The following is a 24510-nucleotide window of genomic DNA, read 5'->3' on the forward strand; positions in this document are numbered from 1 at the left end:
GGGGTGTTAAACTGAGACACTTTATATAGAGCTTGATCAGAGTACCCGGCAACAGAACTTAAAAGTGTTAGTATTAATAGTGTGTTATTAAAAATCCAAAGTGTTATATTCTTATTTCCTTTCAGTTTATACATGGTATCATTCAAAGGCATTTGGAATGGGCCAAGAAGAAGACACTAAATATTGTTTCAAGTACTTTGTTTACCTGTACTCATTTGGGTTTTTGCTGTCAGGTGAGTTCTGGCATAGCCACGATTAATAGAATGGACAGCTACATGGAAGGCTTCTAGATGATAGAAGTGGCCTTCACGATGTTGTGATATTTGAAACGCTCCCTTCTTTCTAAGCATCTACCGGTGTCAAGATGTGAATGAAGGAGGCCAGGAACCGCGCGCTGGGCAGGCCTGCTCGTGTGAGATGCAGCACCGAGTTTTAACAACTTTCTTTCTTTGGCTCAAAACGGTTAAGCTTTTCTTGTGAATTTCTGGTATGTGTGCAGTATAAAACAGTCATCTACCAACTCGGTTTTCAGACCAAACATTAGTCTGAAATCTTAGGGTAACGTAGAAAGAAAATAGTTGCCCACAAGCAGCTAATTGTAGGCTTGATGCCTTGCCTGTAAAAATTGAAATTCCTTCCCTGTTTTACTGCATTGTCCTGATTTCTTGTTTGCTCATTTCCTCTTCGAGGGGTCCTTTGTGCCTCTTTATCGTTCTTTCTGGTGTTGTTCCAGCTAAGTTTCTGCCGTTTGCCTCAGGCTGTTCTTGTACTCTGGCGCTCCCATTCTGTTTGTGTCCACCTGCTGCTGTTTCTGCATGTTGATGAGGGGGCTGCTCCCCCCGCCCCTGCAGCCGAGCCAGGAGTCCGTGCGCACTGGGAGGTGCTACGCGTGCGCAGACGGCCACTCCCGCCCCGGAGGCGCTGCGTGGCCTGGCCCTTGGCTGCCCAGCCCCTGGACGGGGAGGTTTCCATTGGTCTGGGTGTGTGTGCACGTGTGCCCACGTATCTGTGCACTCAAAATGTAACCCGTGTGGATTGAACTGTTTATCTGAAAAACTGCTTTTAACATCTTGGTATTCTATGGCTTTTGTGGCCTCTGAGCTTCTATTTGATCGGCGGCCAGGACTGTGCTGCTGGTGAACCCTTGATGGAGAGGCCGCGTCGAGCTGCAGTGGTTGTGACGGGGCTGCCCGTGTCCCAGGTGCCCCTCCGTGGCCGCACCGGCCGGGCCCCTCATTGTACCCTGAGGAGATGCTGGGCCTGGCAGGAGGATGGGGGCGGGGGGTGTGTGTGTGGAGACAGGCTGGCGCGGAGTGGGTTCTGAACTGTTGACGCCACTGCTTCTCTAACTTAGTACTAATAATTATTAACTGTGTAAGGGTTGGTTTTTAATGTTCAGACTTTTAAGTGATTTCTTTATCTACAGCTGTAACTACGTGACTTTTGTGCAATGCGGCCTAAAGAAAAGAGCACTCACTGGTCCAGGGCTCAGAAGACTCCGTTCTAGTACAAGTTTTGCTGCTTCACTAGGGAGGCGACATCGAGTCTTTAATCTCTCTGTGCCCTGCTTTCTGTAACTGGGGGTGATGGAAGGAGATGCCTTCTCATTCTCCATGGAGACAGAAATGATAACATGGAAACGTTCTTTTAAAACAGTCCAGGAAGCAGGTGATGTTTATAGTGATGGCAATGATAACTAGCCTTCCCCTGGCCTTTTTAAATACTGAAAATAAAAAACACAAGTTTTGAAACGAATTGAAACAGTCCTTTGTAGAGAATGTGTTTTAGCAAGACAAATGTAGTAAGTCAAATTAGCCGACATTGAAATCCGGTGGGAAAACTCGTTGGGAATTTGTTTACTCATTTTGCAAGGTCGAGACGTTTTCATGTAAGTTAAGCATTTGTTTTTTGACGATTCTGTGAATGCTTAGCTTTTTTAGTAACAAGGAGAATTGATGGGAGTTCTAATCCGTCATATTAGGGAATTATGTGGGGAGAAGACTGGGGGACTTTGAACAGACTTAAAAGACTGCACTACTTTGAACAGACTTAAAATTTCTGAAACATGTTCCGTTTATAAAGTAATGCAAATGCATTATTTGCTTGTAGTCGGTGAGCCTCTTGGTTCTCACACAGTGCTTCCCGAGCTCACTGGTGGTGTGTAAGCTAATTGACGTGTCCTGGGGCAAAAAGTAGATTGATACCTTTTTCCCCAATTCACCAAAAATAATAATAGTAGTAATAATAATAAGTTAATGATAGCATTTTCTCATGTTTAAGGGTTTTTTTTAAATATAAATTTGTCCTAATTGTTAGTGTTTGCTATTACTTGAAACAGCAAAAAGTTTTAACTGAAAAACTGGGAATAGTTACTTATGCTCATTTTTACTTTTGTTCCTCTTGGTTGTGGTTTATCTTGGAGGACATGTGCTTCTGTCTGTGAGTTTAAGTTGCATGCAATACAGTCATATTTTCTGCTAATAAAGCGCTTCCGTGTTCACGTGATAGAATGAACGTGTCTGTCTGATGAGGTTGTCCCCCTGTCCTCAGCTCTGCAGCTTAGGGGTTCAAGCACCACTGACTCACATGGCAGTGTTATTTGAGTTTCTTTACTAGAGTTGTGGATGGCACAGAGATGTTCCTTTAGTTGTGTTTTTAGTCTAGAATACCCTGTCCTTCTAAAATATTTTATTTCTCGTTCATATTACCTGATGTACTACACATCAGGTAAATGGAATGTGGAATGGGCTGGAAAACATAAAATAGCACCTGAAAGAAGTCTAACTTCAGAATGAATGTTGCCACTTTGAATGAGTCAGAAATGGAAAAAATTACTTCATGTATGAGTCATATTTGAATTCTTTTATGTCATGGTTGGGTGTTAGCTTAAAATTCTGTATATTATAAATCAGTAATAATCTCCGCATTCTTTTATTGCTTCACCTTTAAATTGTCCGTAGTGCTTATAGAGATATAACATGTGTAACGCATAAACGTATGTACTGAGTATATTTTTTTCATGGCTCTGATAATGTGATATCATGGAAAATTATTGATAAATATTTGCAGTTGGTTTCTTCCAAACTAACCTTTCATGGGTTTCACACACACTTTTATAAATTAAATAGTAAAGAATATTTTACTGTGACCATTTATTCATTGTAATTAACGATAATTTGTTTCACTGAAGCTTAAACAGGGAAATAAAAGATACTAATTTCTATAGTTACACCTCGAAAAAGAGAAGAAATCTGTGAGTCTCTGTGGGTTGTGATAGCAATACCTAGTACGTGGTAGATCTTCCGTTCAGTCTGTCCAGCATTCAAGGGTCTACTCTGTGCAAGACGTCTTGGAAGACGCCTCATCTGCCTTTGAGGAGTGTGTGGCTCATCAGAGGCGTCAGGGGAGGCTGTAAAAAGCTGTCACGTGGGAGCTCGCTTAGGGTGTAAGTCCTCGGAGATTGGCGTTGAGGTGTTCTCAACTGTTCCTTGGGTCGTGGCCACGGAAGACTGAGCCGTGTGAGCTGTCCTGCTCCCTGAAACCCCGTGCTTGCAAGCTCCCTGCACCGCCCCCCACCGGCCCCCCACCCGACACGTGTGAGTGCTGGACCGGCGCCGGGGGTGGGGGGTGGGGACGAGAACTCCGAGGGTGAGCAGGAGGCCGATGTGGGGTGTCGGCGCCGCCCGGCGGCTCGGTGCCCCCAACACCGAAGGTGCCGCGCTTGGATACAGAGAGGGTCTGTTTCAGTGTTGTGTGGATACTTCCTACGGAATCAGTATATATAGTGTATGTTTGTTTTCTTTCTGTCCAGTTTTTTTCCTTATGTAACTTTAAAATTTAACATTTCAGACATTTTAAATCATTAAAATTTATTTCCAAGGTAGGTAAACGTGATACGAAGTAATATTGGAAACACACACACACACACGTGCATATTTATGGAGAGGCAGCCTTCTTAGGAACATGGAATCATATCCCAGCTTAACCAGTGACCGCAGAAGTAGTGCCAGTCTCATAAGGTTATGGGATTAAATGAGTTAATATATGTGAAGTACTCAGAACAGCACCTTACGTGTAAGGAAGCATCAGGACACAGAATAATGTCAGTAGTATAATACCGTTTGTTAAAAAGGGGATTGCACATATACTTAGAAACTGGTGGGTAAAGAATATTTCTTTGAAAAAAAAAAAAAAAAAAAAAAGAATATTTCTTTGAGAACAAACAGAACTGGGAATGGTTTCTTTGGGAGAGAGGAGCGAGCCCGGGGTAGAAGGAGGGCGTACATTTTGTTGTTAACTTTTTGAACTTCTAACCATATATTTTTAGAATAAAGCCATGTTTCAAGTAATTTAAGAGATTCTAGAATCTTTAAGACAAGAATCTATGTTTTTTTCAGACGGCCCTGCTGAGGTGCCAGTGACTAATGGGAACACAGCCACGGGACAGGCCTTGAACGACGATCTGGACATCTTTGGACCGATGATTTCTAATCCCTTACCCGCAACTGTCCTGCCGCCAGCTCAGGTATGTGTTAAGTGTATGGTTTTACACTGTGTATTTTTTTTTTGGAAAGTTTCAATTTTGAATTGTTTCTAACTTGAAAGCCTCTAGATCTTTAGGCCAGGAGTTGGCAAACTAAGCCTGCAGCTTGTTTTTGCAAATAAAGTGTGATTGGAGACGGCCGCTCCGTTTACTTCCATGCTGTCTGTGGCCGCTTTCACACTGCAAAAGCAAGCTGAGTAGTTGCAGCAGATATTCTATGACCCACAGAGCCTAAGAGTCCCTGTCTGAAGTTTGCTAACTCTTGCTCTAGGCAAACGGTGTTTAGAATGAGTAAGTGGGAAAACTCGGACTGTTTCAGCCTTGCCTGCGATCCACAAGGTTACTTACTTCAGAGGTTTTTGCACTGTTCAGTGTGTGAACATGGACCAGAAGCCCGTAGTCCTTTTCTTGTGCTCTGTCGAGCCAGCCCAGGACAGTGTTTCCTTCTGGGTGCAGGAAAACCGAGAACGAGAAATTCTGGCAAACTCAGTACTCATATGCTTTTTTGTGAAGACACATTATTTCTTAGCCTTAAAACCTGCCTTTTTTTATTTTGATGATTTTTTTAAAAATTATTTAGCACGTAATATTAACGATAAAGATTTTTAAAAAGTATCAGTGGTAAAGAAATTTTGACTTGCCTTCTTAACATTACATGGAATTTCTTTTTCTTTTTTTGCCTTTATTCTTTTTTTAAAAAATTGAAGTCTAGTTGATTTACAATGCTGTGTTAGGTTCAGGTGTACAGCAAAGTGATTCAGTTATACATATATGTTCTTTTTCAGATTCGTTTCCCTTATAGGTTATTACAAAATATTGAGTATAGTTCCCTGTGCTGTATAGTAGGTCCTTGTTGGTTAACAGTTTTATATATAGTAGTGTGTATATGTTAATCCCAAACTCCTAATTTATCCCTCCCCCCCTTTCCCCTCTGGTAACCATAACTTTGTTTTCTATGTCTGTGAGTCTGTTTCTGTTTTGTAAGTAAGTTCATTTGTGTCGTATTTTATTGATTGATTGATTGATTGATTGCCACACCACGCAGCATGTGTGGGACCTTACAGGGATCGAACCCGCACCCCCCTGCAGTGGAAGCGCGGAGTCTCAACCACTGGAACGCCAGGGAAGTCCCTGTGTCGTATTTTAGATTCCACATATAAGTGATGTTATATCATATCACTTATGTGGAATCCCTGTGTCGTATTTTAGATTCCACATGTAAGTGATATCATATCATATTTGTCTTTCTCTGACTTACGTCACTCAGTATGATAATCCCTAGGTCCATCCATGTTGTTGCAAATGGCATTGTTTCATTCTTTTTATGGCTGAGTAATATTCCATTGTATATACGTACCACATCTTCTTTATTCATTCCTCTGTCGATGGACGTTTAGGTTGCTTCCACGTCCAGGCTATTGTAAACAGTGCTGCAGTGAACATTCGGGTGCATGTGTCTTTTTGAATTATGGTTTTCTCTGGGTATGTGCCCAGTAGTGGGATTGCTGGGTCATATGGTAGTTCTATTTTTAGTTTTTTAGGGAACCTCCATACTATTCTCCATAGTGGCTGCACCAGTTTACATTCCCACCAACAGTGCAAGAAGGTTCCCTTTTCTCTACACCCTCTCCAGCATTTATTGTTTGTAGATTTTTATGATGATGGCCATTTTGACCAACTACAGTGTGAGACACATTGTAGTTTTGATTTGCATTTCTCTAGTAATTAGAGATGTTGAGCATCTTTTCATGTGCTTTTTAGCCATCTGTATGTCTTTGGAGAAATGTCCGTTTAGATCTTCTGCCCATTTTTGGATTGGGTTGTTTGTTTTTTTGATATTGAGCTGCATGAGCTGTTTGTATATTTTGGAGATTAATCCCTTGTCGGTCACATCTTTTTTTTTTGTTAAATATTTCAAATATTTTTTCAGCTTTATTGAGATATAATTGAAAAATAAAATTATATGTTTAAAATGTATAACGAAATATGTTGATACATGTATTCGTTGTGAAAAGATTCCTACCACCAAGTTAATTAACACATCTATCATCTCACAAATTTACCTTTTTTTTTTTTCGTGAGAATGCTTAAAATCTACTCTCATTGAATTTCATTTATACAATACAGTATAATCAACTGTAGCTACCATGTTATGCATTAGATCCTCAGATCTTACATCTTATAACTGAAAATGTGTACCTGCCCCCCAGCCCTTGGCAAACACCATTCTGCTCTGTTTCTATGGGTTTGCCTTTTTTTTTTTTTTTTTTTTTTAAGATTTCACATATAAGTGATACCGTGCAGTATTTGTCTTTAAGGTGAGGTATTAATATATAACTTTCAGGGACATAGGTTACTCTTAAGCATACAATTTAAGATTCTGTTTTAAATTTACAAATAAGCAACTAGTTTGTTGTAGGAAAGTATAATTTTTGAGGTAAAATATTTCTCTTTCTCTAGAAAACCTGAGCCAAATGGGAATTGTTTGGATGGAAAGTTTTAACAAGAAAGAACCAATGTCTTATTAAGACGAATTACATATATTTTTATTATATATATTTATTGTCATTATGATAGTCATTGTATAATTAATGCTGGAATTGAGCAAATAGATTTCTGAGGAATCATTAGTTTAAGTGGAGCTTTATCAAAAGTTATCTTCAGCATTACTGTTTATTTTTAGAAAAAATAGCTTTATTTTATGGCTTTGCCTCTTCTCCTCCTTCCCCCAACACATAAAAAGAGGAACTAAGTGTTGCTAGTATTGTTTCAGTTAACATTAGTTACCTTGTGAATGTGTGCAGGAGTGGGTATGCGTGTGGTAGTAAAAAAAAAAAAAAAAAAAAAAGTCTAACGCTAACATTTTGGGTGTGGAAAGCAGTATTTGGGATACTTGACAGTCCGAGTGTGAAGAGCAGCTTCTTTTGGGCTAGCGTGCTAGCGGGGCGTTCGGCCGGCCCGCCTTCCTTGGACTCCACTGCGGGATGGGCGCCGCCCTGCAGCTGCCTGCACGTTAGACCCCACGGCCAGCCGAGGCCAGCCGAGGCCAGCCGAGGCCCCGTGAGCTCTGTGCAGTCAGAGCAGCGAGCGGACAGTGCGGACCTCAGCCCCCCTCCGTGTGCGTGCCTGCGGCTCCTCCTCGTGCCCCCGGGGCTGCCCTGGCGTCTGTAACTGAGAGGAAACAGGGCGGGTCTTCAAAATCACACCTCATTCTTTTTCCGGCATGTTTTTGGACCGAAATTGTGTCAGTTCTATGGAGCCCTCTAAAGTAATCTGGTGAACAGAATTATCTTCCATCCAAACTACATGTAAAGACTCTAATCCAGACATGTTGTCAAAATAATGTCTTTGAAAATTGGGGGAGGGAGAGAGAAGGTGGGTTAAAGCACACATTTTACCCACACACACTGTACATAGTTTACTAATTTGGTGGCTTTTTATGGTGTGAAATTGAATTGGACCCCACTAGGCATTACTCTGAACCCTGCTTCTGTCAGTCCTGATTTTCTGAGTGTGGTGCAAATCCTGGTTGAAGATTTCCCCTCACGTGAATATGAGCTGGGTTGATGTGACCGTCTGCTTTCCTGTCTGGCTGTGCGGTCTTCCCTGAGAAAGGGGCTGGGAACGCTCAGCTGACCCGAGAGCACGCGTGTACCGGGGGTTGAGGGGCGTCGTTCCAGTGTCCCCCAAGGTGACACGTAGAAGCCCTCCCTTTCCTGTTCTGTCCCTAATATCCACATCCCCACAGCATCTAGACCCACGCAGGTGCTGTGGCCTGTCCTCGGTGTGGCCCCAGATCCCAGACGGCCAGAGAGCCTTCGGCTGGGGGTCCCGCGGCCTCCGGAAAGTGCGCACCTACAGGCAGCAGTGGTTCTCCTTTACCTTGGAGTGGCCCTGCCGGCCCGTGGGGCGCCCCCATCACCCGGCCCGTAAATGGCCGTTGGAGCACCTGCTAGCCAGGCTGGCTGGCGTGGCTGTGCTTAGACTGTGTCCCTGTGGAGGCAGGCGGTCATCAGAAGAAACGTACGCGCCTGGAGCGCGGGGCTGCTCTAGCGTGAGGTGGAGTAATAGCAGCTTTCCCAAGCACTCGGGGTTCTCGCACACGTCTGTGTCCCCCTCAGGGAATAGACCGCAGGTTCTTAGATTGAACAGAAACTACACGTGCAGGAGGATCGTCTAGTGAGGCGGTTGCTTTGTTATCTAGCGACACCAGCAGTTGGCACTGCCGTCTGCAAAGTGCTGCTTGTGGCCATCAGGCACAGCTGTAAGGTAGCTCCCCGCAGGCCCAGAGAGGGCGTGGCAAGGCGGAGCGACAGGCCCAAGGGCACTGTGGCTAGCCTGCAGGCGGCTGCAGGGCCCGCGCGCTCGGCCTCCGCCTTCCGCTGCTTCATTGGCACGTCACGAATATTTGATTCAGGCCCACTGTTGTACTTGAATTCCATCGTGTCCGGTTTCTTACACATTTCAGATCTTTTGCAGAATTATGTGGCTTTTTTTCCTGTCTTAAAATTCTTGCTTAATGTCATAATAGATTCAAAATATTGTTCTGCTTAAGTTAGTCTGTGAGCATAATGCTTGGATGCCAGTTTATTGAAAGGTGTTTTAGCCAAGGCATTGAATGTTTGATTTTTTTAAAAATTCAAGCCAAATCATGTACACTATGATTTAACTTCTACTTGCTGCTCACCTCATTCTGTAGTTTGAGAAGACGCTTATTCAGTTTTTACTAGTCTTCAGAGACTTCTTTGAAACTCTTCACATCTAAGTCAATTCCCTATACGCAAATGTGATTGAATATTTAGTGACCGCAGAGATCATTAAAGTGGGGCGTCAGTTGTGACTGTGTAGTAAGTACTGTGTGCAAGATACAGGAGATGGAGTGAAGTTTTTGTTTTGTATCACAGTATCCACATGCTTATCTGTATTCGTGTGCTTGCCCCTGTCCACAAGCGGAGTGCAAGGTGTAGGGGAGAGTGCAGGCGGTCGCAGTTTTGCCGGACCTCATATCTGGGTAGACGGGAAGCATTCTAATGTTGCGGTTAAAACGGATTAGATTAGGTTCATAAAAATATCATGGTGTCGCTTTTAAAAAACAAAACCTTTTCTTTTCCTGCCCAAAGAAGACAAAATCAGCCATTGCAGGACCCTCTTGCCGTCTGCTGTAGTTGTAGCAATGTTCTTCATTCCAAGGGATACCAGTTCTTGGCAGCAGTGATTGCTGCAGGAGATGTGCAAGCATCTCCCGGGAATGCTGGTCCTCAGGCAGCACCACGTGCCTGTTGCTGAAGCCACTGTGGTCAGGATGTGATGGGCAGAACTCAGCCTCAGAGAGGTTCTGTCGACTCCTTTTACATTAACAGATTCAAAACAGGAAATGTTCCTCTCTCCTGCATGTAGGTTTTGCATGGGCTTGTCAGTGATTCCCTTTAGTGTCACCATGTTACCTTCTACAGTTGTTTAGTTTCTAATTTCACAACTTCATTTGGATTTCAAGGAATGGATGAGCTATGTTTTAGTATGCAGAATTCGACAGCTTGTTTTGGTATCTGTCTCAGGGGACGTCCTCTGTACCAGCAGCTGCCGCTCTGTCTACAGTGACATCTGGGGATCTGGATCTGTTCACTGAGCAAGCTACCAGGTCAGAAGAGGTGGCCAAGAAACAGCTCTCCAGGGACTCCATCTTATCTCTGTACGGCACAGGGACCATCCAGCAGCACAGCGCTCCTGGTAACGCATTTGAAGTCTGCTCTCAGTGAACTGCAGTGGCATCACTAGAAGTGTATCCTTTGTGCTTATGTAATGTCAATTATATTTCTTCCTTGTTTTTTCCTGTGTGATGAGTGCTTTTGTTGTTGCGGTTTACACAACTACAAAACTGAAATGAAAGAAGCATTCGGATTAGAAAGCATATACAGGATGCACAAAACTTTATTCATTTAGGATTAACAAGCTGGTCCCATGTCACTTAATATTGTTTCACAAGCCTTATAGGACAAGGATTATCTTTGAAGAATTATTTACATTTGATTTGCGTGAAGTTTATAACTCTGTACAGTATGGTATTCTTTCTGCAGGTAAACAACAAGTCTGAAATATCACATGAAATCAAAAAAAGCTTTGAGGTTTTCTTTTTTAATATAGTCAAAAAGAAATACTAGCACGATAAAGATTTGTGTTTGCACAGTTTTAATCTGTCATTTCCTCTAAAATAATGGGCTGTATTTCACATAAGAGCTGAAATTATATGACGTCTCAGCTGCTTCCATTAAAACCAGAGACAGTCCACTCTGACTTGTTTACTTGGTAATGAGAGACCAGTGGTGCAAATCAGCAGAAACACAGTCTCACGCTAATATAGTCTGGTCTTCGCAATGGGTATTTTATGTAGCTGTTGCACAAGATTGCTTTATCCTAATTAGACTTGCTCAGGCTCGTGACTGATTTGTCTGCTTCCTGGAGGTAGCCGGCTCTGAGGGGGTAGTGTGAGCTGGTCTGAGCAACAGGAGCCGCCAGACCGGAATTCAGGTTTTCGCCGTGGGTGGTTCAGGAAGGTGGTCTTCCTGTTTCTGTGCTGACAGAGGTGAGCGCAGCGGCATGCGGTAACCCCGTTCTCTTCATTTGTTTTCTCTGCTTGGTTCTTCTGCTGCAGGTGTGTTCATGGGACCCACAAATATACCGTTTCCCTCACAAGCACCGGCTGCATTTCAAGGCTTCCCGTCCATGGGCGGGCCTGTGCCTGCAGCTCCTGGCCTCGCGGGAAGCGTGATGGGGCCGAGCGCGGGCGTGATGGTGGGCGTGCCCCTGCCCAACGGCTTCATGGGAAACGCACAGACTGGGGTGATGCCACTTCCGCAGAGTGTGGTCGGCCCCCCAGGAGGGATGGTGGGACACGTGGGTGCAGCCCAGAGTAAGTTTGGCCTGCCGCCAGCTCAGCAGCCCCCATGGAGCCTCTCCCAGGTAGGGTCCTTTCTCTCCAACTTCTCCAAAATCAGAGAAACCAGATTCCTTTTTTCTAAATGGTTTTATTTGTTTTTAAATCTAACAATCTGGCAGAAAGAACTGAGTAGGGATAACGTTATAAAAGGTAAAAACTGTCTACTCAAATAGACAAATGAGCCGTCATTGTTCCTGTATTTAGAATATTCTGTAGAGAATGTTAAGCACTTTTTCATTTGTGATTATAACACAGCTGTAATGGTGAATGTCCCTCATTTGTTTGTCACAGCTAGAAATCATCTTGGGCATCTTTTGAAATTAGCACCAAGCTTTAAACCCAGCCCCCTGGTGGGTTGTTTGTATAGATCACTTAGACCAACCTATTTTCACTAATAATTTTGGGGGTTCTTGGAAACTTTTCACAAATTAGAAAAAAAATCCAGCCTCATATCCTCAAAGCACTGTTTTTGAGAGATCTAGGCTGTGCATGGATTTATAAAAAATCTTTTTGTTCAAATACATTTGTAAAGTTGTATTTTCTTCTTACTTATAGTCACATTTATGTTTAAAAAGAATATACACTAGTTCAAGAATTCCCGTAAGATATGAACCAGTCCGTATTTGTTTCCTACGTCCCCTCATATTACCAAATCCTATTTCCGCCTAAGTTAGTTTAGAGCCAGGAGATGACATTTTAGTATTACCTCTTTCAAATCCATTCTGACTTTCCTCTGGCTTCACAGACAGAGGCCTCAGACGTAGGTTCGTGGTCCCACTCTCCTTCCTTGTACACTTCCTTATTTGCTGTTCCTCTGGTAGTTTGACGCCCTTGACTTCTGTCCTCGTCAGCATTCAGGGAGTAGTAGTATATAGCAGTTTCTAACCGACATTAGCAAAATCACTGTATATCCCATGAATGTCCCAAGTTATTTTTTACTATCATCACTATTTAAAGGAATATCTGTGTGACATTGGTCTGTGCACTCTGGGAATCTCAAAAATTGTAAGTGCCAAATGTCAGTAATGGCTTTTGTGCAGCCGGAATGCTGAAGCAGACCCAGCTCAGGTTAGGGTGCCTGCTGAACCCGTAAGGACTTACCCCACCTCACTTCCGGGCACGCCGAAGCGGGTGCTCTTCTCCAGCTCTCTCTTGGTGGGGTCTGCTGGCCATGACAGGTACTAAACATCCTTTAGTACCTAGGAAGAAGTGACCTGCCCCTCCAGACACTGTGCCTCCTCAGTGATGTGGTTAGTGTCAGGGTTTCTGAAGAACTAAGAACTGCAAAGGGTTGAACTTTACTAATACAATCCAACCCTGAGCACAGGTTTTGAATCCACTCTACTTAGTGGTAAATCTCCTTGCCTTTCCTTCACTTACCATCAGTCTTAGAAGTGGGAGCGCCACAGGGGGGGGAGGGTTAGGAGGCTTATGTACACACGACTCCGGTCTGGAAGAAAAGCACATGTAATCTTACACCTTTTGTCATATAATAGGCGTTTATATGGTTGGCTATAGCAAAAGAAAAATATGTTTTATGACCTTGTTTAATATTTAGAAAGTATACAGAGCTATTTAAGACTTGAATAGAGGCAGAACAATTGCCATCATATACAATTCATAATTTTGGAGTAGTTTACTTTCAAACATTTCCTTAGTCCTTAGTAGTTAAACTATAGTTGAAAGTATATCCTAGAAAGTATATAGTTGAAAGTATATGCTGTTATAGTTGAAAGTTCGAATAGCAGACTCATAGCACATCCAGATGTGAATCCATAGATTGCTTTGGTACTTTTTCCAGTGGTTAATCTTTGGGGGACAAGAAATTGAGTCCAGAAAATGAATAAATATAAAATGATTTGAGACCACTTTATAGACAGGGCTGAAAAGTGGAAGGAAGTAGCAACCAAGAAGGGAACACGGTAGCTATTTGCTTTCTGTGGAGAAAGCATCGTGTGGTCGTCTGCTTTTACCCCCAGGGCTCAGACAGCTTTTCACATGGATGAAAAATACTTAGAGTTGCTATTAAGCGTCCGTGTCTCTCTGAGTAAATCAACTTCGAATAAAGGCCCGCTTCTACTAAAATAGGCTGGCTGTTAAAAATGTCTAGCAGTGGCTAAGAAACCAGGCCTGAAAAGTGAAGGATGCCTTTTGTGTGTTCACAGGTGAACCAGCAGATGGCTGGCCTGAGCCTGGGCAGCGCAAGCCCCGCGGCGGGCTTCAGCCAGCCCCCCAGCACCACGGCGGGGGCAGCAGGGTGGTCGGGGGGCTCGTCAGGTCAGACGCTCAGCACACAGCTGTGGAAGTGACCCTGCAGCACGGCCCACCGCGCTCCCCCCCCCCCCACCCCCCGCCACCCGCCACCCGACATTCCTGCGGAGATGCAGCCGGGTTCCCCTGTTCATTCGTGTACATAATATTTTTTTCTTTTTTCCCCATTTGTTCATATTAAGAATTATCTGATTGATTGATTGACCGTGTTGGTCTGTACTGATGGATTAAATTTGCTGTGGTGAAAAGCAGGTTGAGAAACCATTTCATGTCGAGGGCAGCTTTTGCTCACATTTCCCAGGATTTCACAGACACAGTATCTGGGAAGCTGCTCGGTCAACGTGCATAATCAGTTTCCCTGTCGATGAAATTATAGCTCTCGTGTTTGCATATAAGGGAAGTAGCTATCATGTTTGTTTGTTAGTAATACCTCTAACAGTATGAACCCCACCCCCAGATTAGCCAGTAATCCTGTAGGAAGGTACTGTATGATCAAATGTTTAATCATATAAATAGAATGTCAATGTATCACTGAGCACTGTTTTCTAGTGTATCCAGATTCTTTTATGTCGTCATTCACGTCACTGTGCTGTTGCTATGATGTGCTTAACCGGGAACGTGGTTAGAGAAAGGAAGATAGACCTGGATGTTACTACAAAATTAGTTGTTTAACGAATGTTTGAAGAAGTCAGATTTTACCTGCCTCCCTTGTAATTGGGATCTCTTCCTATGTACACATAGTGCTAGCAAACACGAGACCTTTCTCTGCACTTACTTAGATGCAAACAGGGTAACTAAACAAGCCACTTCAACCCTTGAAGGTGTATCCAGGTTTATGACAGTAATTGTGTTTACATTTTATGGTGCCTAGTACTGACAGATGTCATATCCCTGTATTAAACAGATGAATCCATAGACCTTTTTTTGTGGGTTTTATTTCCTATGATGTATACTGCCACCAATCTTAACAAAAAGTTACTTCACGTTGCAAAGTCACAAATTGGGAACGTGTTGTTGACAGAATACTTGTCATCTGTTTGTTTTGAAAACCTGTTCAGTTCTACCAATTAATTATAAGGCCAAATGGGAAAAACAGTATGTAAGAAGATCCTCAGAATGGTACTAGCCTGCGTGCCATTAGCTGTGCTGTACAGAGACCCTCCAGGTTGGTTGTAAGGGAGCATGCAGAACAAATGGAGACAAGAGCGGATGTCTCTACCCGCGCTCAGCTTCCGGACACGACCGCCCTGTAAGCAGGTGCCCGTCGGGAGGAGAGCAGAGCAAACGGCCCCCGGGTGCCCGCAGCCCTACCCCGCACGCCCGCCAGAGCACCAGCTGCTGCGGCTCCGTCACACCTCGATCGTCACCGCGTCCAGGTGGTACTTGGGCTCGTTGGCTAGGTTCACCTTCTCTGTCCGAGTGTGCCACACGAGGACCTGCGGGGAGGAGACCTGACGGGTAGCCACGCTCTCGAGGGACACACGGCAAGGTCAAGCGGCACAGAGTGGCTCTCAAGGGACACACGGCAAGGTCAAGCGGCACGAGTGAAATGAATACCTTGGTGCAGTTACTTGCTTTCGGTTCCAGTTCTTCGACGGTCGTGATCTGCTTTAGAAAGTCAGATTCCTGCATCCCGGGCTGGGACCCACGACGCTTAAATACAGCTTTGGGGTTGGACAAGATGACTTGAAGGCTTACAGCAAATCCTTTGTGAAAGTTAAAAAAAAAAAAAAAGTCTTTAAAGTGAAATACTGGTGTACTTCTCTTTTTTTCTATATAATCTCGGTCACATCAAAACCCGTTTTTTCAGTATCTACCCTGGGCCAGGTCAGTTCACAGAGGTGAACAGGAGCGTTGCCTGCACCATCACAGTCTCAGAAGGACAGCCCACGCTTACAATAGAGCACGTCTGCCGCCCTGATCGAGGCTGTGTGTGGAGGGGGTGGCTTCTGGACACTACGTAGCCTGTTGATGACAAAGGGTGCACGTCGCAGAGGCCGTCACCCCCCGCGCCCCCCACCCCGCACGTTTGGCCTCTGGGAGTAACTAGAACTAAATACACCTGAAAAGCACACAGACTCGCCCTGCCTGTCCCCGGGGAGCAGGCCGCCCCGCTTTCCTGCCTGTCCTCTGACATCTCCATGTGTTCCTACCAAAGCCAGCGCTGCTCCGATGGACCCGGAGGTTAGAAGATGGAGGAATCCAAGTCTGGTCAGTTAGCTGGGACATGAATACAGTCATTTGGTATAAATTTCCAATTTGATTCAATCTGAAAAGCGGGGCATGGGGGGCTGGAAATCAGTGCAGGAGATGAAATCAGGCCATTTGGCAAATTTGGTTTTTGTAGTTCATTTTTTTTCAAGGAAACAAATGAGTGTCAATTTCCTTAAATGGTTTGGTGTTATTATGAAAAATCATTACTCCTCTTTAGTCTGTAGTTTAACAAACTCTGTGTTACAGGCTTAGCCATTAAGCGCTCCACAAGCCGTCTCTGGAAGCAGCTGTCACAGCCGTCCTAGCTGTTGTGAAAGTCTGCACCCCGACCTCTGCTCTTCACGACTAAGCTGACACTGTAAAGCCAGGCACCCTTCCAGAGTTAGGGGGATCAGTCTCCAGGAACGTTTTCTTAGCAACTTTTTGCCCTTCCTTGCGTTAACTGAGCTGACTTACGCTGCTTTTTGCAAACGCATAGTTAGCAAAGCTAATACCAAATAATTCCAGTCAGTCGCGGGGGAGCTGTGAGCAGAGCACAGCCAGCATCTCTGAACCTCTCCAGGTGCGGGACTGCAGACCCACGCTCCCGACCCCGCTGCCCCCGTGGGAGAGCGCACCACGAAGCTGCCTGCAGACACAGGTGGGCACCGCAGGCGCTGAGCGAGCCCGAACACGGAGACGGGTGCTGCAGAGCGCTGTCCCGAGGCCTGGCCCGGGGTCTCCACCGATCCCGGCGGGGCAGCACGTCCCGGCAGAATTCGGAGTCGGCACCTCCGTTTTCTCGTGGGTCCCTGCGGCTGAGAACTGGCCAAGTCACTCAGCCTCTCTCGATTCTGAAACTCCCCCGTTTCCTCACCCGCAAGGGTGGCGTGACACCCCCTCCCCTCACGTCTGATGTGAAATTAGTGAACAGAAAGACTTCACTAGCTGCAAAGCTCTGTTCAGAGGACCCTAAGATAGATAAATGCCAATACCATTGTACATACTATCGTGAGGGGAGATGGCATTAGCCACCGCTTATGGCTGGAGAACAGTGTTGACGGGAAGAGGCTCAGGAAAGTTCCAGGCCACCCGCGTTTCACCCCACTTGGCTAACAAGTCTGAAGTCTTCCTCGGCTGTGGCTTCAACAGCCCCGGGCCCCGACAGGAAGTCAAAGGTTCAAATTAACACAAAAAAAGTGACTTCTACTAGGTCAACTCAGATCTTAGGATGAAAAGATTTCTGGGGTTTTTTTTCATGTGCTTTAAGTAAGCCTCATCCTTTTTTTCCTAGTTCAGAGTCTGCCCTTTTTAACCATACCGAAGCTCCTGGTATATTTCTCACATGGCCTCAAGGTACTGATTTTATTTCCCCATTCTCATAAAAAAAAAAAAAAAACCCAGGATCCGAGTTGCGCAGAAGTCATTGTGAAAATTATATGAAGCCACTTGGATCTGACTTCCTTCGTTTTCCCTCAGACTAACATTCATCATCGTGACCACTGAAGGATTCAGATTAAGAGTGTCTTCTTGCTTTCTGTAGCTCAGGAGTATCCTGCTAGCTCTTAAAGCAGTTATATGGCGAAGTCTACCGTTCAGGCAGAGCTGACAGCCAGCTGTGAAGCTACACCCCGCTTTGCTGCAAGGCCCTTTCCTGGTCCCACTGGAGAATGGGGTGCAGGCTGGCAGCCTGGGGAGAGATTTGGCAGGCAGCCGGCTCACCACCGCGGCAAAGTGGTTTTCTATTTAGTGCAAAAGCGGGAGGGGGGCCATTCAGACACACCTCTCCTCCCACCACCCCCCCCCCCCAGCCTCCCCTCTCCACTGTCTTCACCAGGCCCTGCTCAGTGAGCTCTTCAAGGGAAGCAGGTCACAGCAGCACCGGGAACCCCTCGAGAACTAGGCCAAGCCTTGGGCTGCCTTCTGGGGAACCCTCTGACCTGCTGTGAACCTGGGAGTTAGACCAAGGAGTTTTTCGCTCCTAAACCATTGCTTCCAACCCAAGATAGGTATCTTGAGTTTTCTTCATTTCCAAGCACTTAACGCCTCAAGTATCGTTATGTACCCTTCCCTTTTGTCAGTGAAATTAATTTAGCTTTAGAGATGTTCTCAGGGACTTCCCTGGTGGTGCAGTGGTTAAGACTCCACGCTCCCAATGCGGGGGGCCAGGGTTCGATCCCTGGTCAGGGAAATAGATCCCACATGCATGCCACAACTAGAGTTCGCATGCCACAACTAAGGAGCCCACGTGTCTCGACTAAGGAGTGGGCGTGCCACAACTAAAGGAGCCCGCCTGCCGCAACTAAGACCTGGTGCAACCAAATAAATAAAATAAATAAATAAAATAAATAAATAAATAAACCGGATCATTTAAAAGAAAAAAAAAAAATGTTCTCAGAAGCCTTTGAGATACTAGGAGCTTTATAAAAATCATGGAAGTAGGAGTCTCTGTCCTGGTCAGTTGTGTAAAAAAGTGCAAATGAACACTGGTTATTCACAGTGAAAGCAGGATTTCCTGGCTTCTTCAGGTGGACGGGGTGGGTGGTGGGGACCCAGTCCCTCCCAGTCAGAGGGACCGCCTGGCTCAGTGTATGTTTACCGATGAACAGATGCAGTTCCAAGTCCATCAGGCCATTTCCACTTACTTACGGACAAGATGGCGGAAGCAACAAGGACTGAGTTTTCCCTACTGTCTTAAACAGCGAAAAACCAGACAAAACATTTGAAAAACTAGTTTCTAGCCCTGGGGAAAAGGACAGGACACAGGACAGAGATCTCTGAAAGGAAGAGACAAATGTGAGCCCTACAGTTGCCCCAGCTTCCCGCCTGAAGGCTCTGCCCCCGGGAAGGGGACACACACAGCTCTGCCGTCTCCTTGAGCTGAGGGAACAGAATGGAGAACTCGGGGAGGCCAAGACAGCTGGAATTCAGGGGGCATCACCCGAGAGCAGAGAGTGCGGCTGTCTGCAGGGGGCTCGCCTCCAGTGCCGCTGAGTCTGGTGGGTAGATGCTGGTGAGACTCCCTGAGTTCAAGGAAGGAACCACTGGAAGGAAACAGGTGGATGGGTCAGTCCCTGGCGGCCACTCAGGCCTGGGACAGGCCACGTGCCCCACGGCCAGGGCAGAGTGGGCGACAGCTGCGGTGCCCGGAAGAGTGCCTGCACGGCCACTGGTCTACTGTGAGGCCAAACTAGCCCTGAAATGAAGGCTTAGCTGGTTTGCCCAACACTTTAAGCCAGGAAAGGATCAAAACGTTCCTAAGTAACTTAATTGTATCCCAGAAAAAAGCTAAAAGTAAATTAAACAAATACATATATAACACGCAAACATATAATTATACTCACATATACACACCCGCGAGTATATGTGTGTGTATATATGTATGTAAAATAAATATGTTACACACTTTATATATAGAAATACAATGAAATATAAAGAACAAGACACATTTTTTTTTCTAGAACCTAGCAACATAAAATTTTTTATGCCTGAGATACAAAAATGACCAGATGTGCAAAGAAGCAGGAAATTATAATCCCATAATGAAAACTCAGCAATCCCACTCCTGGGCATATTTCTGGAAAAAACTATAATTTGAAAAGATACACGCCTCTCAACGTTCACAGCAGCACTATTTACAATAGCCCAGACACGGAAGCAACCCAAGTGCCCATCAACAGATGAATGGATACAGAAGATGTGGTATACATACACAGTGGGATACTACCCAGCCATAAAAATGAATGAAATAATGCCATTTGCAGCTACATGGATGGACTTGGAGATTATCAGATTGAGTGAAGTTAGTCAGACAAAGACAAATACCGTATGATACCACTTATATATGGAATCTAAAAAATGATACAAATGAACTTACTTACAAAACAGAAATAGACTCACAGACATAGAAAACAAACTTACGGTTACCAAAGGGGAAGGGGAGGGGAGGGATAAATTAGGAGTTTGGGATTAAAATATACACACACGCAGTAGATATAAAATAGATAAACAACAAGGAAGTGCTGTACAGCACAGGGAACTATACCCGGTATCTTGTAATAACCTATAATGGAAGAGAATGTAAAGAAGAATACATAAATATATAACTGAATCACTAAAAAAATTATGTAAATTTCATGGGTACAACATTATATTTCAACTTCTGTATACACTACAGTGTGCTCATCAGCAAAAGTTGACCCTCTTTACCCATTTGACCTTCCCTCTACCTACTTTCCCCTCTGGTAACCACTACTCTGTTCTCTATATCTGTGTGTGTGTTTGGTGTGGTTTGGTTCATTTGTTTGTTTTTAGATTCCACACATGAGTGAAGTCATACCATATTTGTCTTTCTCTGACTTATTTCACTTAGCATAATAGCCCTCAAGGTCCATCCCATGTTTTCACAAATGGCAGGATTTCATCTTTTTTTGTTTGTTTTTGTTTTTCTTATGTCTGAGTCCATTGTATATACATACCACATCTTCTTTATCCATTCCTCCACTGAGGGGCACTTAGGCTATTCCTATATCTTGCCTATTGTAAATAATGCTGCAATGAACATAAGGGTGCATGTACCTTTTCGAATTAGGGTTTTCATATTCCTTGGATAAATACTCAGAAGTAGAATAGCTAGAAAATTAATTATTCTTAAATTTTTTTAGGAATCTCCATACCATTTTCCATAGTGGCTGCACCAATTTACATTCCCGCTAACAGTGTACGAGGGTTCCCCTTTCTCCAAATCCTCTCCATCACTTGTTTTTCTTGCCCTTTTGACGGTAGCCATTCTAATGGACGCGAGGTGATATCTCATTGTGGATTTGATTTGCATTTCCCTAATAATTAGTGATGTTGAACATATTTTCATGTGCCTGTTGGCCATCTATATGTCTACTTTGGAAAAGTATTCAGGATGTTTGGTTTTTTGTTCTTGAGTTGTATGAGTTCTTTATATATTTTGGATATTAGTGCCTTATCAGATGTATGATTTACAAATAGCATCTCCCATTTGGTGGGTAGTCTTTTGGTTTTGTTGATAGTTTCCTTCACTGTGCAGGAGCTTTCTAGTTTGATGTAGTCCCAATTGTTTATTTTTGCTTTTGTTTCCCTTGCCTGAGGACACACATCCAGTAAGATATTGCTAAGGTCGATGAAAAGATATACTGCCTATGGTTTCACCTAAAAGTTTTGTAGTTTCAGATCTTACATTCAAGTCTTTAATCCATTTTGGGTTAATTTTGTATATGATGTAAGATAATGGCCTAGTTTCATTCTTTTGCATGTGACTGTCTAGTTTTCCCAACGCCATTTATTGAAGAGACTATCCTTTCTCCATTGCATGTTCTTTGCTCCTTTGTTATTAACTGTCCATATACATGTGGGGTTATTTCTGGGGTCTCAATTCTATGCCATTTATCTGTGTGTCTGTTTTTCTGCCAATACTATGTTGTTTGGGTTACTGTAGCTTTGTAGTATAATTTGAAATCAGGGAGTGTGATACCTCCAGCTTCATTCTTTTTTTTATCACTTTTTTGGGGCTATTTGGGGTCTTTTGTATATCCATATAAATTTTAGGATTTTTAGTTCTATTTCTGTGAAAAACGTCATTGGGATTTTGATAGGGATTGCATTGAATACGTAGATTGCACCAGGTGATATGGACATTTTAACAATGTTAATTTTTCCAATCCATGAGCATGGATTAACTCCACTTCTTTGCATTTTCTTCGATTTCTTTCATCAATGTCTTATAGTTTTCAGTATACAGGTCTTTCACCTCCTTGGTTAAATTTATCCCTAGGTATTTTATTCTTTTTGTTAAAATTATAAATGGCATTTCTTAATTTCTCTTCCTGATAATTCGTTGTTAGTGTACGGAAACACAACAGATTTCTGTACACTCATTTTGTACCCTGCAGCTTTACTGTACTACTTCACTTATTACTGTTTTTTGGTGGAGACTTTAGGGTTCTGTATGTATAATTACATGTCATCTGTAAATAGTGACCATTTTACTTCTTCCTTCCCAATTTGCATGCCTTCTGTATATTTCTCTTGACTGCTCTGGCCAGGACTTCCAATACTATGTTAATAAGAGTTGTGAGAGTGGGCATCCTTGTCCTGTCTTGATCTTAGAGTGACAGCTTTCAGTTTTTCACAGTTGGAGATGAGGTTAGCTGTGGGTTTGTCATGTATAGCCTCTATTATGTTGATATATGTTCCTTCTATACCCATTTTACTGAGTTTTTTCCATGAATGGGTGTTGAATTTTGTCAAATGCTTTTTCTGCGTCTACTGAGGTGATCATATGATTTTATTTTTCATTTTGTTAATGTGGTGTATCATGTTGATTGATTTGCCGATGTCGAACCATCCTTGCATCCTTGGAATAAATCCCACTTGACCATGGTGTATGATCCTTTTAATGTACTGTATTCCGTTTGCTAATACTTTGTTGAGGATTTTTGCATCTATGTTCATCAGAGATACAGGCCTGTAATTTTCTTTTTTGTGTGTTTCCTTGTCTGGTTTGGTATCAGACCAGATAATGTTGGCTTCATTATTATGAAGTTATGAAGCATTCCTTCCTCTTCAAGTTTTTTGGGAAGAATTTGAGAGGCATAGGTATTAAATATTCTTCAAAATTTTGGTAGAATTTCTTCTTCCTTTTTTTGTAGATTTAGTTGTCCTCTTCCACCTGTATCATTTCTCTTTTTCTGTCTGCGAGCTTGTTAATTCTCTCTTCCATCCGGTCTGCTCTGTTTCCCGTGCCTTCTAATGTGTTCTCTTCATCTCCTTTATTGGGTTCTTCAGCTCCAGAATTTTTGTTTCGTTCCTTTTTAGAGTTTCAGTCTCTTTGGTAAATTATTCCTTCTGTTCGTCCATTTTATTCCTGAGCTCAGTAAACCGCCTTTCTGAGTTTTCTTGCCACTCACTGACATGACAGCTCATGACAGCTGTTTTGAATTCTCTATCAGTTAGATGGCAGTATTCCGTGACTTTAAATTTGGTTTCCAGAGATTTGTCGTTTTCTTTTTGTGATGCTGAGTTACCACGGTTTACGGTACTTGACGAGTTGTCCCTTTGCTGGTGCATTTAAAGTAGCGAACACCTTTCTTATTTAGGTAAAGCTTTAAAAAACTTGATTCTAACAATTCAACAGGATAGACATTAGAGGCTTTTCTTTTGTTTTTCAGTAGGCGGCGCTACAGCACAAGTTTTTGGTTTCTCTTACTTAGGCTGCCTCTGGCTATATTTGAGAGTCAGCACTTTCCTCCCTCCACGGCCCCTGCCAGAGGTGTCACCTGGTGCCCTTGTTGTTGCTGCTTGTGTCTCTGGGGTTGCTGGTGCCTTGCTGTTGCCAGTATCACTGCTGTCACTGGCACCACAGCTTGGGGCCCTGGGATGGTGGGTGCCTGCACTTCGTCCAGGGTTGCTGGGGTCAGGGGCTCTACAGCCATGAGGGGAAGAGAGCGGGTGGTGGGGGGAGCTGGGGCTGTGGGTGCCTCTGCCACATGAGGGGTTGTTGGGCTGCTGCTGCTCCTGCTGCAGGTTGGGGGGCCAGAGTTGCAGGTGCCTCCATGGTGGGGGGATGGGGTCACAGGTTCTGCTGCCACTGCTGCCTGGTTTCCTGTGGCCAAGGGCCCTGCTGCACCAGGAATCTGGATTCGTATGCACAGCCTCCCCTGCTGCTACCGGGTTCTCTGGGGCCGCAGGCTCACCTGCCACACTCCCAGGGTCAGGATCACAGGCTCTGCCTTGGCTGTCTGCTCCAGGCCACCCACCTTTAGATGTACAGATGTGTGGAGATCGCTGGCATCCTGGCATGTTGGGCAGAGGAAACCTTGTAGATTGAAGGGAGAGACAAAGGGAGCATCTCATGCTGCCATGATGCTGACATCAGGCACTAAACACTTTTATTAGGTAAGAAGAAAGGTCTCAGCTCAATGAACTAATCACTCACCTTTGTACACTAGAAAAAGAAGAGTAAATACAAGCCAAAAGTGAATGGAAAAAAGGTCCTGATAAATACGATCTGAAATTACTGAAGTAGAAGTAGAAAACAATAGAGAAGAATCAGTGAAATCAGAACTGTGTCCTTTGGGGAGGGGGGGAGTGAATAAAATTGATCGATATCTACTTTTACTTATTAGGAAAAGAGAAGACACAAATCACCAGGAATGAAAGAGGAGTATCGATACAGACTCTACAAACATCAAAATGATAATAAAAGCATATTATGAACAACTTGATGGAAGTATATTTCACAACTTAGAGAAAAATGGACAAATTCCTTAAAAGATAACAGGCCATCAAGCTCGCTCATGAAAATTAGATAATCTGAATAGCCCTTGATCAATGAAAGAAATTAAGTTTATAGTTAAAATCTTCCCACCAAAACAAACAAAAAACAAAGGTAAAAAAAAAGACCTTCCAGGCCTAGAGAGCTTCATTGGTGATTTCTAACAAACGTTTAAGTAAGAAATAATATAACTTTTCCAGAGTACAGAAAAGGTGGGAATACTTTTCAAATTCTCTGAGGCCAGTAGTGCCCTGATGCCAAAAT

At 43.8% G+C, this 24510-nt stretch overlaps 2 protein-coding genes across 3 annotated transcripts in view; one reads left to right on the plus strand and one right to left on the minus strand.

The window, feature by feature from the left end:
* Positions 1–15470, plus strand: part of SMAP1 (small ArfGAP 1) — a 150516-nt gene extending 135046 nt beyond the window's left edge. For both annotated transcript variants that reach the window (XM_068551573.1, XM_068551574.1), the window contains 4 exons: positions 4398–4525; positions 10099–10270; positions 11193–11500; positions 13643–15470. In XM_068551573.1, the coding sequence (XP_068407674.1) occupies positions 4398–4525; positions 10099–10270; positions 11193–11500; positions 13643–13786 (752 nt within the window). In that variant the 3' untranslated portion in view covers positions 13787–15470. The remainder of the gene's footprint in view (positions 1–4397; positions 4526–10098; positions 10271–11192; positions 11501–13642) is intronic.
* Positions 15098–24510, minus strand: part of B3GAT2 (beta-1,3-glucuronyltransferase 2) — a 70962-nt gene continuing 61549 nt past the window's right edge. Inside the window, exons 3-4 of the mRNA XM_068551575.1 lie at positions 15306–15454; positions 15098–15184 (exon numbers count right to left, since the gene is read on the minus strand). Of these exons, the coding sequence (XP_068407676.1) occupies positions 15098–15184; positions 15306–15454 (236 nt within the window). The remainder of the gene's footprint in view (positions 15185–15305; positions 15455–24510) is intronic.

Source organism: Eschrichtius robustus, chromosome 9 (genome assembly GCF_028021215.1).
Source record: "Eschrichtius robustus isolate mEscRob2 chromosome 9, mEscRob2.pri, whole genome shotgun sequence".
Lineage (NCBI taxonomy): Eukaryota > Metazoa > Chordata > Mammalia > Artiodactyla > Eschrichtiidae > Eschrichtius > Eschrichtius robustus.